Below are 15,286 nucleotides of genomic sequence, written 5' to 3' on the forward strand. Positions count from 1 at the left end.
ACCAATTTACACTCCCACTAACGGTGTAGGAAGGTTCTCTTTTCTCCACACCCTCTCCAGTATTTACTATTTGTAGACATTTTGATGATGACTGTTCTGAGTAGTCTGAGGTGATACTCATTGTGGTTTTGAATTGCATGTCTTCAGTAATTAGTGATGTTGAGCATCTTTTCATGTGCCTGTTGGCCATCTGTATGTCTTCTTTGGAGAAATGTCTGTTAAGGTCTTCTGCCCATTTTTGATTGGGTTGGGTTTTTTTGGGTTTTTTTTTTTTTTTGGCTATAGAGCTGTTTTTAACTGACAGTAACAGAGAGCTCTCTTTTGCAAAGATGACATTTTGCTTTTATTTTTAGGATCTCTCTCTCTCTCTTTAGTTGCTAAGTCGTGTCTGACTCTTGCAACCCCATGGACTGTAGCCTGCTAGGCTTCTCTGTTCATGGGATTCTCCAGGCAAGAATACTGGAGTGGGTTGCCATTTCCTTCTCCAATTTTTAGGATAATGAAAGTTCCTGCTGAATTCACTCTCTCAAAATTTACTATAATGACCTGTGGTGTGTTAGTTGTAAAATGGAATATCTAGTTTCTTGAAATTAAACTTAAATTTTTAATTTTTTCTATAATCAGTCTGATTCCTTTATCTCTTTAATCAGCTAGTTTACTAAGATATTTAACTTCATTTTCCATTTGTCATTCTCCATCTAAAGTGATTACTGGATTAATTTCAAAAAAGAGGTAGGTGTAGCAGAACGCCCAAGGGTTTGTGTTAAGAATAGTTGCTACTTTTAGGGAGAAAAAAGATGTTGACAGCTACTTCTAACACTTGCTCACATAGATATTATTGATTAGCATTAGTTCTTGTGGCTTATCTTATTGACCCAGTCAAAAAATAGTGTATCTCAAAAGCAGGAAATTTTTCATAATAATTCTCTATATGAAAGATTTTCTTCCAGAAAATGTAAATAATTGGGGAAATTTTGATGATAAGAAAGTTATGGCTGAATTTTATTTCCTTCCAACTCTTAAATATTTTGAAATATTTTACAGTAAAAAATCTTTAGTGTTACTGTAACAATTTACCCTGAATCCATATTAGTGCATACATCCCACCTAATTATTTGAAAAATATTTTTCAAGATACACTGACGTTTTTGAAAATTTTTACGATCAATCTAAAAAAAAAAAATACAAAGCAGGAATAATTGCTACAATAAAGTCCAAACCTCTTAGTTAGCATGACATTCAAGACCTGCCACCTGCCTTTCCAATTTTACCTTTCATTGCATCGCTCTATGTATGGTCAGTTCTCAGTTATCTGGTAGTGAATTCATTCATTTTGATTTAATTGTGATTCAGGCACAGCAGGGAGCTGGGAAAGGTTCACCTTTCAAGCCAACTTTGTAGTTATAATTGGCTGTTACTGATTTCCTAGACCAAGCTGCCTTGAGCTTCTCTGGTTGACAGGAAGAGAGAAAGGCTTGGAGCTCTGCCTGTTCCAGCCTTCCCTTGCCAGTTTCACTCCAGGCTTGGCACTTCTCCTTTAGCCTAGGGTACCCAGTCAAGACTAACGGGCAGATCATGAGTTGATTGCAGTTTTGTTTTAAGTATGGTTTTACATGGCCTCCTTCCTGATCTCCATTTGCTCATTTACTCTTATTGAGAACTGACAACTATGCCTGTGTTGTCTAATAGTTTTTGCTTCTTTGCTTTTACTCATATTTCACCCTGCTCGAAATGTCCTTCCTTTTCTGTTGAAATCTTACAATCCCTTTAACCCCTCAGAAAAAATTAAAAATACCTTCATTTCATTCCCTTTTCAATGTGTATTTTATTCTTACTGGTATTTTATTTAGTGATTTTTTTTTTTAAACTGTATTTCCTACTACTGTATGTGTTAGTAACCACATTGGTTTGCTGTAACAATCTTGTATATGCAGAGAGATCAAACAACTAATAAAAGAAGTCATTCAGAGACTGAATGAATTATTGCTAAAGATCTTTATTTGCTTTTTTTCACCATTAACATTTTACTTTTCAAAATTTAAGCACACTTACATGGACTTCCACCTAAAGTAGGATGAAACAAGACTTAGTCAAGGTCTAGGGATCATCTAGTGTTTCTTACAGTGACATATTGAGGAATATCTTTCTTTTACTATAAACATCTATAAATCATACAACTTATTTATAAATATTTCTTAATATATTACATAAGAAAGTTTTATTTATATTCTATTCAGAATGTTCTGTATATCATTAAAATATCTAATATTTATTGTTAGACGTGAATAATAATTTCTTATCTATAGACTAGTGTCACAGATTGCATGCATATGAATGAACTATTAATACTTAATATAGATCTAAATGTCTTGAAGATGTTTTCCTACAGCTATATTTTATTCTTTCAGAAACAGATGGGTGAGATGAAACTACAATTTGAAAATGTCACCAAGGAAAATGAAAGGTAGATCAATGAACTGTTTGTTATTTTATTTTTGTCTTAGGTAACTTTTATTGTTACTTGGTATTTTATTCATGTAGTATACTGGTTATGAATGTGGACTCTGGGGCCTGATGTCCTCTTTGACTCCTGGCTCCATTGCTTTCAAGGTATATGACCTCGGACAGTTACTTAACCTCTTTGTGCTTTAGTTTCCTCATCTATAAATGGGAGATAATAGCAGAACCTGTGTCATAGAGCTGACTATAAAGGATAAAGTAAATGCTTAAAATAGGGTATATAATAAACACTTTATAAATGTTTAGCAATCATTAGTAGTAGAATAGCATGCAATATATAAATACATTAGGAAACATACCAATAAAAAGAAAGCCTGTCAGCCCACCATCCAGTTAAAAGCTAAAATGTTATCAATACTGGTACACCTATCCATGTTTTCTTTCTTTTTTTATTTATTTATTGTTTTTAAATTTTATTTTATTTTTAAACTTTACAATATTGTATTAGTTTTGCTAAATATCGAAATGAATCCACCACAGATATACCTGTGTTCCCCATCCTGAACCCTCCTCCCTCCCCATACCCTCCCTCTGGGTCGTCCCAGTGCACCAGCCCCAAGCATCCAGTATCATGCATCGAACCTGGACTGGCGACTTGTTTCATACATGATATTATCCATGTTTTCTTTCCCTATGTCATCCCTCTCCTTCCCTCTGCCAGCAGTTAATACTGTCTTGAAATTTTATCATTCCCTTGCTTTTTAAATTTTTATACATACATCTATGCCTCATGATATACTATTGTTATTTTTTTTTAAACTTATATAAAACAGTATTATTTAGTCTTCTGAAACGCACTTTTTTTCACTCAGTATCATGCATAAATAGAAGAATTTCAAGGGATGAAATTGCTGGGTCATAGGCCATGTGGTATTCAATCCTGCAATATATCGCCAGCTTAATTTCCAAAGTGGCTATGCCAATATTCATCCCACAAGTGATATTTATGAGTTTTATTGATCCGTATCTTTTATCAACACTTGCCCTTACCAGGTTTCTTAATTTTTATTATTTTGAGTCCTAAATAGTATTTCATTGTGTTTTTAATTTGCATTTTCTGAATACCAATATGCATTTATTTACCCATGTGATTTCTCATGAAATGCACATTCATTTCTTTTTCCCATTTTCTATTTATCTTTCCCTTAGTAGATCTATATAATCTGTATTGTCAGTATTTGTTGGTGTGCCAGTGTTAACCATAACCATTGTAGGCATTTCAAACAAGTAGAGATTTAGTCACTTTCAGTTAAAATGTAGGTAAGATCATTGGTTTTAGAGTCATACCATAGAGGCTGAGATGCTGTGGTCAGGAATTCATGCTGCTATAGCCACCACTACAGCATCATTTTCGTGAAGCTGAAAAACTTGACACTGGAAAGTAGGGTATGGGTTGCTGATTTCAAGAACACTCAAGTCTACCAGTTTTGCTTGCCATCAGTCATACCTATAGGAAAATATTCTCAGCTCACTTCCACCTTCCATATCCCCCTCAAGTGCCTCTCACTGCTGAAACTAATCCCATACAGCACACCAGCTGCAAGGAAATTTTGGAAATACAGTTTTAGAATTTTAGTTACTGTAAAAGATGCTAGAATATGAAAAGGGATGAAAATGAAGTGAGTGCCAGTGGCCCATTCGTTCTGTTAGACAATAGGTACATTTCAGGTTCTTGTTCCCAGGTTGTGATATGTTTGATCAACAGAATTTTATTTTTTTTTAATTTTGAGGTAGTGGAATATATCTATCTTTTCTCTTATGGTTGTTGATCTTTGTCTCTAACAAATCCTTTCAGCCTGTGGTGATAAAGATCTTCTCTCATGTTTTCTTTTAAAAATGTTTGGGGTTTTATTCTGTTCCAGTTTAATTTTGAAGGTTATGTAACTGGACTGAGATCTGATAGAACTTTTGTTGTTGACATAAAACTAAACCAAAAAAATTTAGAAATCTTTTTAAAGTTTGTCATTCCTTTGTTTGCATTCTTCTATGTAAATCTCTTAACTAGATTTTCCATTTTTCTCACTTATTTCTGTTTTTTCCCATGAAAAGTTTTCTAACTTTTTTATGATGCACTATTCTTTTTCAACATAATTATGAGACAGGCTATGATCTTCCTAGTAAAGAGTATTACTAAGATTTTTGAATCACCAGTATATGTAAGTGAAGTTTGTATTTTAATGTTTTGGGGATAATACGGTGTTACATGAATTAGCCAATGATTTAGTCATGTCCTTTATTTGACTCTGTACTCTTCCTTTTATGTCCAGGTCTTTTGAAACCAGTCCTCTAAAAATCTGCCTTTACCTTTTTAATAGTGCTGCAGTCATGGCTCATGAATGTATTTATTCTGAGTATAATAGGGAAATGAGAAAAAATGGATCCTGAGCTTGTTAAAAGGCACTTTAAATAACTCGAAATTTTATCAGGTTTTAAAGTAAACTCTCTGTCTTTAGGGCAGTATCCTGCTTTTAAATAAGCATTGCTATTAAGGACTGCAAAATCAGAAAGAGTTTATAATTTTTAAGGAAAATATTTTAGATATGATCACATCTGGATAATGGAAGCCAGCAGTGGCTTGGATTATACAGTAGTATGCAGTTCCACATTTTTGGGTTAGGGAAACATTCTACTACATTGTATATAGCTGAATATTACCTAGGAATTGATTACAAATAGAAAATAATGAAGTCATTTTATGAGACCTAGGAAGAGGTGAAAAAAATATTCTTATATCATCCTCACTTGTAGTCTGTTCCTTGAAATTCAGTTCATGTTGAGAATATACTAGTTTTTATTTTGTTTTTGTCTTATTTTCCTTAATATCATATTTCCTTCTCATAACTTGCCAAAGGAAGGAAATTGGGTTATATAGTGAATAAATATATGTACAGCACTGTCTGGCACTAAGTAAATACTACTTTTTATTGTTATTATTTTTATTTTATTATTGAGGGTTTGAAAGGCAATCATTGCCTCTGTAAGAGCTATTTTCCCTTCTTTCATAGTTCATATAACCCTGATTTTGTTCCAGTTTCATTGCGCTCAGAGGATATATATATATATATAACCTTCCACAACCTCAGGTGATAAATCTTTGATTATAACCTCGTGCACATTTCTTTTGTCAGGGATTGGTTTAAGTATAAACATGAGATTCACTTTTGTCCAATGAAGTAAGGGACAGTCTGTAATAGAGCCACTGGGAAGATTTTTTCACTGATAAGAGAGACTGGCAAGAAGAAAACTTACCTCCTTTCAGTTCCTTGTCATTTTCAGTTCAGTTCAGTCGCGTCCGACTCTTTGCAACCCCATGTACCGCAGCATTTTAGAAAGTGTTATGTTGAAGCTACTGTAGCTGTTTTGTAACCATGATAGTAGATATCAGAAATGCAAGGAGATGGGAAGAAGGGAAAGATGGGGAAACCCTTTGTCCTTAAATTACATTACTGAACTGCTGAAACAAATCTGGAGTCACTTACCTTCAGATTTAATATTTGGTGAAGTAATAAAACATGCATCCAATAATTCATAAATATTTATTGAGTACTTACTAAATTGTCATTGTTGTTCAGTTGATAAGTCATGTCCTTCTCTTTGCAAGCCCATGGACTATAGCACGTCAGACTTCCCTGTCCTTCACCATCTCCCAGAGTTTGTTCAGACTCATGTCCATCGAGTCAAGTGATGCTGTCGAGCCATGTCATCCTCTGTCTCCAGCTTCTCCTCCTGCCCTCAATCTTTTCCAGCATCAGGGTCTTTTCCAGTGAATGGGATCTTTGCATCAAGTGGCCAGAGTATTGGAACTTCACCTTCAGCTTCAGTCCTTCCATTGAATATTCAGGGCTGATTTTCTTTAGGATGGACTAGTTTGATCTTCTTGCTGTCCAGGGGACTCTCAAGAGTCTTCTCTAGCACCATAACTCAATAGCATCAATTCTTTGGTGCTCAACCTTCTTTATGGTCCAGCTGTCACATCCATACATGACTACTAGAGAAGCCATAGCTTTGACTGTACAGACCCTTGTTGGCGAAGTGTTATCTCTGCTTTTTAATACAATGTCTAGGTTTGTCATAGCTTTCCTTCCAAGGAGCAAGCATCTTTTAATTTCATGGCTGCAGTCATTGTCTGCAGTGATTTTGGAGCCCAAGAAAATAAAATCAGTCACTGCTTCCAATTTTTCCCCATCTATTTGCCATGAAGTGATGGGACTGAATGCTCTGATCATAGTTTTTTGAATGTTGAGTTTTAAGCCACCATTTTCACTCTTCTCTTTCACCCGCCTCAGCAGTAGGCTTTTTAGTTCCTCTTCACTTTCTGCAATTGAGTGACATATCTGAGGTTGTTGATATTTCTCCCAGCAATCTTGATTCCAACTTCTGAGTCATCCAGCACTGCATTTCACATGATGTACTCTGCATATAAGTTAAATAAGCTGGGTGACAATATACAGTCTCGATGTACTCCTTTCCCAATTTGGAACCAGTCCGTTCGTTGTTCCATGTCCGGTTTTAACTGTTGCTTCTTGTTCTGCATACAGGCTTCTCAGGAGACAGGTAAGGTGGTCTGGTATCCCCATCTCTTAAGAATTTTCCAATTGGTTGTAATCCACACAGTCAAAGGCTTTAGTGTAGTCAATGAAGCAGAAGTAGATGTTTTTTGGAATTGCCTTGATTTTTCTATGATCCAGCAGATACTGACAATTTGATCTCTTTTCCTCTGCCTTTTCTAAATCCAGCTTGTACATCTGGAAGGTTTCGGTTCACGTAATACTGAAGCCTAGCTTGAAGTATTATGAGCATAATCTTGCTAGCATGTGAAATGAGTGCAGTTCTATGGTAGTTTGAGCATTCTTTGGCATTGCCTTTCTTTGGGATTAGAACGAAAGCTCACCTTTTCCAGTCCTGTGGCCACTGATGAGTTTTGGAAATTTGCAGACTTAATGGGTGCACTGCTTTAACGGCATCATCTTTTAGGGTTTTAAACAGCTTAGCTGGCATTCTGTCACCTCTACTAGGTTTGTTCATAGTGATGCTTCCTGAGGCCCACTTGCCTTCACACTCCAGGATGTCTGGCTCTAAGTGAGTGATCACACGATTGCGGTTATCTGGATCATTAAGACCTTTTCTATTTCTTTTTTTAAATAGTTTTTCTGTATATTTGTACCACCTCTTCTTAATCTCTTCTGCTCACTGTTTCTGTCCTCTGTTGTGCCCATCTTTGCATGAAATGTTCCCTTGGTATCTAATTTTCTTGAAGTGATCTGTAGTCTTTGCCATTCTATTGTTTTCCTCTTATTTCTTTGCACTGTTCACTTAAGAAGGCTTTTCTGTCTCTCTTTGCTAGTCCCTGGAATTCTACATTCAGTTTGGTGTCTTTTTCCCTTTCTCCTTTGCCTTTCCCTTTATTTCTAATCTCAGCTATTTGTAAGGCCTCTTCAGACAGCTACATTGCCTTCTTGCATTTCTTTATTTTGGGGATGGTTTTGGTCACCACCTCTCATACAGTGTTATGAACCTCTATCCATAGTTCTTTAGGCACTCTGTCTACCAGATTTAATCCCTTGAATCTATTTGTCACCTCCACTGTATAATCATAAGGGATTTGATTTAAGCCATACCTGAATGGCCTAGTGGTTTTCCCTACTCTCTTCAATTTAAGCCTGAATTTTGCAATAAGAACCTCATGGTCTGAGCCACAGTCAGCTCCCGGAAGTGTTTGACTGTATAGAGCTTCTCCATCTTTGACCACAAAGAATATAATCAATCTGATTTCTGTATTGACCATCTGGTGATGTCCATGTGTAGAGTTGTCTCGTGTGTTGTTGGAAAAGGGTATTTGCTATGACCAGTGCATTCTCTTGGCAAAACTCTGTTAGTCTTTGCCCTGTTTCATTTTGTATTCCAAGGCGAAACTTGCCTGTTATTCCAGCTATCTCTTGACTTCCTACTTTTGCTTTACTGTCTTCTCTGATGAAAATGACTTCTTTTTTTTGGATGTTAATTCTAGAAGGTTTTGTAGGTCTTCATAGAACTTTTCGACTCAGCTTCTTCAGCGTTCATGGTTGGGGCATAAACTTGGATTACTATGACATTGAATGGAAATGAACCGAGATCATTCTCTCATTTTTGAGATTGCACCCAGGTACTGCATTTCAGACTCTCTTGTTGACTATGAGGGCTACTCCATTTGTTCTAAGGCATTCTTACCAAAAGTGGTAGTAATAATGTAATTATATGGTCATCTAAATTAAATTTGCACATTCCCATCCATTTTAGTTCACTGATTGCTAAAATGTCCATGTTCACTCTTGCCATCTCCTGTTTGACCACTTCCAATTTACCTTGATTCATGGACCTCACATTCCAGGTTCCTATGTAGTATTGTTCTTTACAGCTTTGGACTTTACTTTCACCACCAGACACATCCACAGCTGAGCAACATTTCCGCTTAGGTCAGCCTCTTCATTCTTTCTGGAACTGTTTCTCTGCTCTTCCCCAGAAGCCTTTGGACACCTATCAACCTTGGGGGCTCATTCCAGTGTCATATCTTTTTGCCTTTTGATTGTGTTCATCAAGTTCTCAAGGCAAGAATACTGAAGTAGTTTGCCATCCCCTTCTCCAGTGGGCCACATTTTGTCAGAACTCTCCACCATGACCTGTCCATCTTCAGTAGCCCTGCAAGATGTGACTCATAGCTTGCTTGAGTTACACAAAGCTGAGACCCATGTGATCATTTTGGTTAGCTTTCTGTGATTGTGATTTTCATTCTCTTGGCTGTGGGATTATAAATCTTGCTTCCTGATGGGAGGGACTGGCTGTGGGGAAAACTGGGTCTTACTCTGGTTGGCAGAGCCATGCTTAGTAAATCTTTAATCCAATTGTCTGTTGATGCCTGGGCTGTGCTTCCTCCCTGTTAGTTGTTTGGCCTGAGGTGACTCAGTTGTAGAATTGCAGGCTCTATGATAAGGTTACTAGCTTGAAAGTGAAAGTCGCTCAGTAGTGTCTGACTCTTTGCAACCCCATGGATTATACAATCCATGGAATTCTCCAGGCCAGAATACTGGAGTAGATAGCCTTTCCCTTCTCCAGGGGATCTTCGTAACCCAGGGATGGAACCCAGGTCTGCCACATTGCAGATGGATTCTTTACCAGCTGAGCCACAAGGGAAGCCTGGTAAGGCTACTGGTAAGGCCACTGGCAGCCTCCAAAAGAATTTATACCAACACGCACCTTTCAGGACTGCTGCTGCCACTGCCCCTATCACCACAGCAAGCCACTGCTGACCCACACCTCTCCAGGAGACCCTCAAACACTCACAGGCAAGTCTCGCTCAGTCTCTTGTGAGGTTGCTGCTCCTTTCCCCTGGGTCCTGGTATGCACAAGATTTTGTTTTTGCCCTCCAAGAGTTTCTGTTTCCCTCAGTCTTGTGGAAGTTCTGTTATCAAATCCCACTGTCTTTCCAAATTAGATTGTCTGGGCATTCCCAGTCTCTTTGCCAGATCCCCAGGTTGAGAAGTATATCATTAGTGTGTGTTGATAATAGCCTATGAACACAAGGTACTAGGTGTTATATATTTGAAATTTGGGAGGAAAGAGTTCTTGTGTATATTTATAAAAAAGAAAAAATGAAGCCACTATTTTTCAGTACTTGTCCAAAAATGTTATTCTGTACTGAAAAACTTTATTTAATAGCAGAAGATGAATACATTTGCTCTGTTTTCCAATGAAAGAAAAGATATCTCTGGAATTCCATGGTAAACACTGCTCTTCTGATGCTAATTTATGTCTGTATACCGTGAGGAAAACCATCCTCTTTACTTAAAGTTTAATATTTTTCTTTCTAATAATCTCAGAGGTATACCTCTCATATAAACTCAGAGGTATCCTAATTTCTGTATATGTCTCTGTTTATGATAAGTCTGTGTTTGTATATTTATGTATATATATGTCTCTTACCACACCCCCATAATTACTAGTCTCCAGTCCCACTGGTCATCTTACTGGCTTCCTTAAAACTGGCACATGAATGTGAAAGTCGCTCAGTCGTGTCTGACTCTTTGTGACCCCATGGACTATACAGCCCATGGGATTCTCCAGGCCAGAATACTGGAGTGGGTAGCCTTTCCCTTCTCCAGGGGATCTTCCCAACCCAGGGATCAAACCCAGGTCTCCTGCATTGCAGGCGGATTCTGTACCAGCTGAGCCACAAGGGAAGCCCAAGAATACTGGAGTGGGTAGCCTATCCTTTCTCCAGCAGATCTTCCCGACCCAGGAATTGAACCGAGGTCTCCTGCTTTATTGCAGGTGGATTCTTTACCAACTGAGCTATCAGGGGAGCCTAAAACTGGCAAACCAGTTTCTACTAGAAGCCCTTTTGCCTATCAGTATTTCTTCTGCCTGGAATGTTCTTCTCCAGACCTACACAGGACTCCTTCTCTTCGATCAGGAAAGCATTCCTTGATCACATTATCCAGCAGTACTCCTCCTCCCAACTTTCATTTTTCTATTACCCAGTTTTATTTGTGATACCTATTACTACCAGAAATTATTTATTTGCTTGTCATTTTTCTACTAAAATGTATCCTTCATGAGCAGCAGCCTTTGTCTATTCTGTTTACCATAGTATACCGAACATTGAAAGTGCTTGATATGTATTAAATGTTCAAATAATATTTTGGGGTGGATGATTGCAAATATTAGGATCCTAAGCACCTACATATGGGAATACATTTGGCTCTTTTTGCTTCAAGAAATAGAAACAGGTCATTCTAAGTAAGTGAGAGTGCATGATAAGGAGGAACACGGAATACAACTAGAATTATTAAACATTAGGACCATCTCTGAGGATATGCTTCTTTTATTGGTTGTCTTATGCAGACTACATGGTCCCTCTCAGTAGTGGCACCCCTCTCATATAGCTGTTGCTCCTACTCTTTTAACCAAAAAGCTGATTCTCTGTTCTTTAATCAAATCCTGAAGGTACCCATTCTTGGTACTTTGGATGGTTTAAATATGGTCAGTACTTCTATTTGTCAGAGCACTTGATGTCAGTCAGTCTATGATAAGGCTAGCCTTGAGAAATATGCAAAACTTTAGTCTAATTATAAACGTCTCTATGTAAAGAATATCCTATGCTATTCCCCAGATCATGGGCTATTGTCAAGGATTACTTAAGTCTGGGGACAGCAGATAATGTAACTATAACACATCCAGTTATAATTGTTGATGACATCACTCTGGTTGGAGAAGGCTTAAGTGAGAGGATGAAATTTGAGCAGATCCTTTAAGAATGAGCAGAAGTTCATTAAATGAAAATTTGTATGTTTATTAAAGTACAGATCATTTACAGTGGCCATATCCCAGCATATTTATATAGGGAATTATGCGCAAGACTGGAATAGTGGGCAGAGACCAGATAGTATAAGACCTTGCATGTTCATTTCAGTTCAGTTCAGTCACTCAGTCGTGTCCGACTCTTTGCGACCCCAGGGACTGCAACACGCCAGGCCTTCCTGTCCATCACCAACCCCTGGAGCCTGCTCAGACTCATGTCCATCAAGTCGATGATGCCATCCAACCATCTCATCTTCTGTCGTCCCCTCTCCTCCTGCCTTCAATCTTTCTCAGTATCAGAGTGTTTTCAAATGAGTCAGTTCTTCACATCAGGTGGCCAAAGTATGGGAGTTTCAGCTTCAGGATCAGTCCTTGCAATGAGTATTCAGGACTGATTTCCTTTAGGATTGACTGGTTGGATCTCCTTGCAGTCCAAGGGACTCTCAAGAGTCTTCTCCAACACCATAGTTCAAAAGCCTCAATTCTTCGGCACTCAGCTTTCTTTATAGTCCAACTCTCACATCCAAACATGAGTGCTGGAAAAACCATAGCTGTGACTACACAGACCTTTGTTGGCAAAGTAATGTCTCTGCTTTTTAGATCTGTCTAGATTGCTCATAACTCTTCTTCCAAGGACCAAGTATATTTTAATTTCATGGCTGCAGTCACCATTTGCAGTGATTTTGGAGCAAAATAAACAAAGTCTTTCCACTGTTTCCCCATCTATTTGCCAAGAAGTGATGGGACTAGATGCCATGATCTTAGTTTTCTGAATGTTGAGTTTTAAGCCAAACTTTCAACTCTCCTCTTTCATGTTCATTAAGAGGCTCTTTAGCTTCTTCACTTTGTGCCATAAGGATGGTGTCATCTGCACATCTGAGGTTATTGATATTTCTCCCAGCAATCTTGATTCCAGCTTGTGCTTCATGCAGCCTGGCATTTTGCATAATGTACTCTGCATAGAAGTTAAATAAGCAGGGTAACAATATACAACCTTGAGGTACTCCTTTCCCAGTTTAGGAACCAGTTTGTTGTTCGATGTCTGGTACTAACTGTTGCTTCTTGACCTCCATACCAATTTCTCAGGAGGCAGGTCAGGTGGTCAGGTATTCCCATCTCTTTTAGAATTTTCTACAGTTTGTTGTGATCCACACAGTCAAAGGCTTTGGCACAGTCAATAAAGCAGAAGTAAATGTTTTCTCTGAAACTCTCTCACTGTTTCGATGATCCAACAGGTCTTGGCAATTTGATCTCTGGTTCCTCTGCCTTTTCTAAATCCAGCTTGAACATCTGGAAGTTCACGGTTCAGGTACTGTTGAAGCCTGGCTTGGAGAATTTTGAGCATTACTTTGGTAGCTTGTGAGATGAGTGCAATTGTGCAGTAGTTTGAACATTCTTTGGCATTGCCTTTCTGTGGGATTGGAATGAAAACGGACCTTTTCCAGTCCTGTGGCCACTGCTGAGTATATGCTCAGTCAAGGAATTGAAACTTGTCCCACAGATGGTGTAGGGAGCTCTTCAGGGATTTTAAACAGAGGAGAGTGTACTGTTGAAGGATTGTACTCAGTGGCACTTCAGAATTTGAAAATTCCAATTTTTTCTGGAAAGAATATATATGAGTCACTGTAGAAGCAGAAGGGAAGCAACAGTTGCAGTTATCAGGCTGTTCTGTATTAATCCCCAAAGGAAACACTGCCCCATGGTGGTGATATCAATACCTTCACCCAGGAAGCTTGGACTTAAGGATGAATAAAGTCTGTAAGGTGAGGGGAGGCATGCAGAGGTGTTGTACAAGGCAGTTGTCTAGAATGTTTTGTGATTGTATTTGTCTTACTCTCTTTCCTCTCTTACAGAGTTCTAAAATTCCCTGTTCCCTCCCCTATTTTAAGATCTACAAAATTGAGATGTAGCTGTAGGGAATGGTATGTCAGATTAATAAGCAGCAATTTTTATTTTTAACACTATGTAAAAGAAATGGTGCATCTTACTATCAATGACAAATTCAGTTCAAAAACAAACTATTAGAATTGTTTGATTCATCTTTGTCCACTCAAAGATTTAGAAAGTTGTCTTGCCTATTTATAATTGGTTAAAATTTCAGACCTGCAATTTCTGACTGGGTAATTTTCTTAGTACTTTAATCTGTCTGAAGCTCAGTTTTTTGTTTTTTTTTTTAATTTGAAGTATAGTTGATTTACAATGCTGTGCCAGTCTCTGCTGTACAGCCAAGTGACTCAGTTATACACACATATACATTCTTTTTTTATATTCTTTTCCCTTATGATTTATCACAGAATAAATCATAACAGAATTTTGCAAACAGTTCCCTGTGCCATACATTGGGATCTTGTTTATTCATTCTAAATGTAGTAGTTTGCATCCACCAACCGCAAACTCCCAGGACGTCCCGCCTTTCTCCCTCTTGGCGCCCACAAGTCTGTTCTCTAAGTCTGTGAGTCTGTTTCTGTTTGGTAGATGGATTCACTTGTGCCATATTTTAGATTTCACATATAAATGATGTCTTATGGTATTTGTCTGTCTTGTTCTGACACATAGTGTAATCTCCACTTGTATCCATGTTGTTGCACATGGCATTATTTCATTCTTTTTCTATGTTACTACTTGCAGTATTCAAAAGATATTTAAAAAGCATGTAGTATAATCATAAAAATATACAGACAATAAAACTGAAATCAGTCCCAATCCCTCATTTCATAGATTAAGAAACTGAGTTTTACCTCGTGTGTATTCCAATTAGCATTCCATTGTGTATAGGTACCACATCTTCTTTATCCATTCATCTGTTGATGGACATTTAGGTTGTTTCCATGTTTTGGCTATTGTAAACAGTGCAGCTATGAACATAGAGGTGCGTATATCTTTTCGAATTACAGTTTTGTCCAGGCGTATTCCCAGGCGTGGGATAGATAGATCATAGGGTAATTCTGTTTGTAGTTTTCTGAAGAACCTTCATACTGTTTTCCGTAGTGGCTGTATCAACTTGCATTCCCACCAGCAGCACACGAGGTAAAACTCAGTTTCTTAATCTATGAAATGAGAGATTGGGACTGGATTTCACTTTTATTGTCTGTATATTTTTATGACTGTACTACATGCTTTTAAAATATCTTTTGAACTAATATTGCAAGTGGTAAGATATAAAAATAATAAAAAACATAACTTAAAAGGCATAGATACATAGTAATTTGATGTAAAGTACTATAATATAGTCAGAAACACTGTTACTTTTTTAATTCAGTTTTATGGTACCTAGCATAAAATATAGTACAAGCCCTCTTTCCTTCTAGATTAATAGGCAGTTTGTAGATTGAAAGAGACAACAAAATGTGTAAGACATGAATACTTTAAAATTTTTTACTTGGTCTTAATATAAATGTGCAGGACTGGAAAAGGTCAGTTTTCATTGCAATTC

The 15,286-nt window shown here is 37.5% G+C and overlaps 1 protein-coding gene across 5 annotated transcripts in view; it reads left to right on the forward strand.

The window, feature by feature from the left end:
- SCLT1 (sodium channel and clathrin linker 1) overlaps window positions 1-15,286 on the forward strand; it is a 235,649-nt gene that overhangs the window by 41,418 nt on the left and 178,945 nt on the right. For all 5 annotated transcript variants that reach the window (XM_055550266.1, XM_055550267.1, XM_055550269.1 and 2 more), the window contains one exon: window positions 2,409-2,464. In XM_055550266.1, the coding sequence (XP_055406241.1) occupies window positions 2,409-2,464 (56 nt within the window). The remainder of the gene's footprint in view (window positions 1-2,408; window positions 2,465-15,286) is intronic.

Source organism: Bubalus kerabau, chromosome 16 (genome assembly GCF_029407905.1).
Source record: "Bubalus kerabau isolate K-KA32 ecotype Philippines breed swamp buffalo chromosome 16, PCC_UOA_SB_1v2, whole genome shotgun sequence".
Lineage (NCBI taxonomy): Eukaryota > Metazoa > Chordata > Mammalia > Artiodactyla > Bovidae > Bubalus > Bubalus kerabau.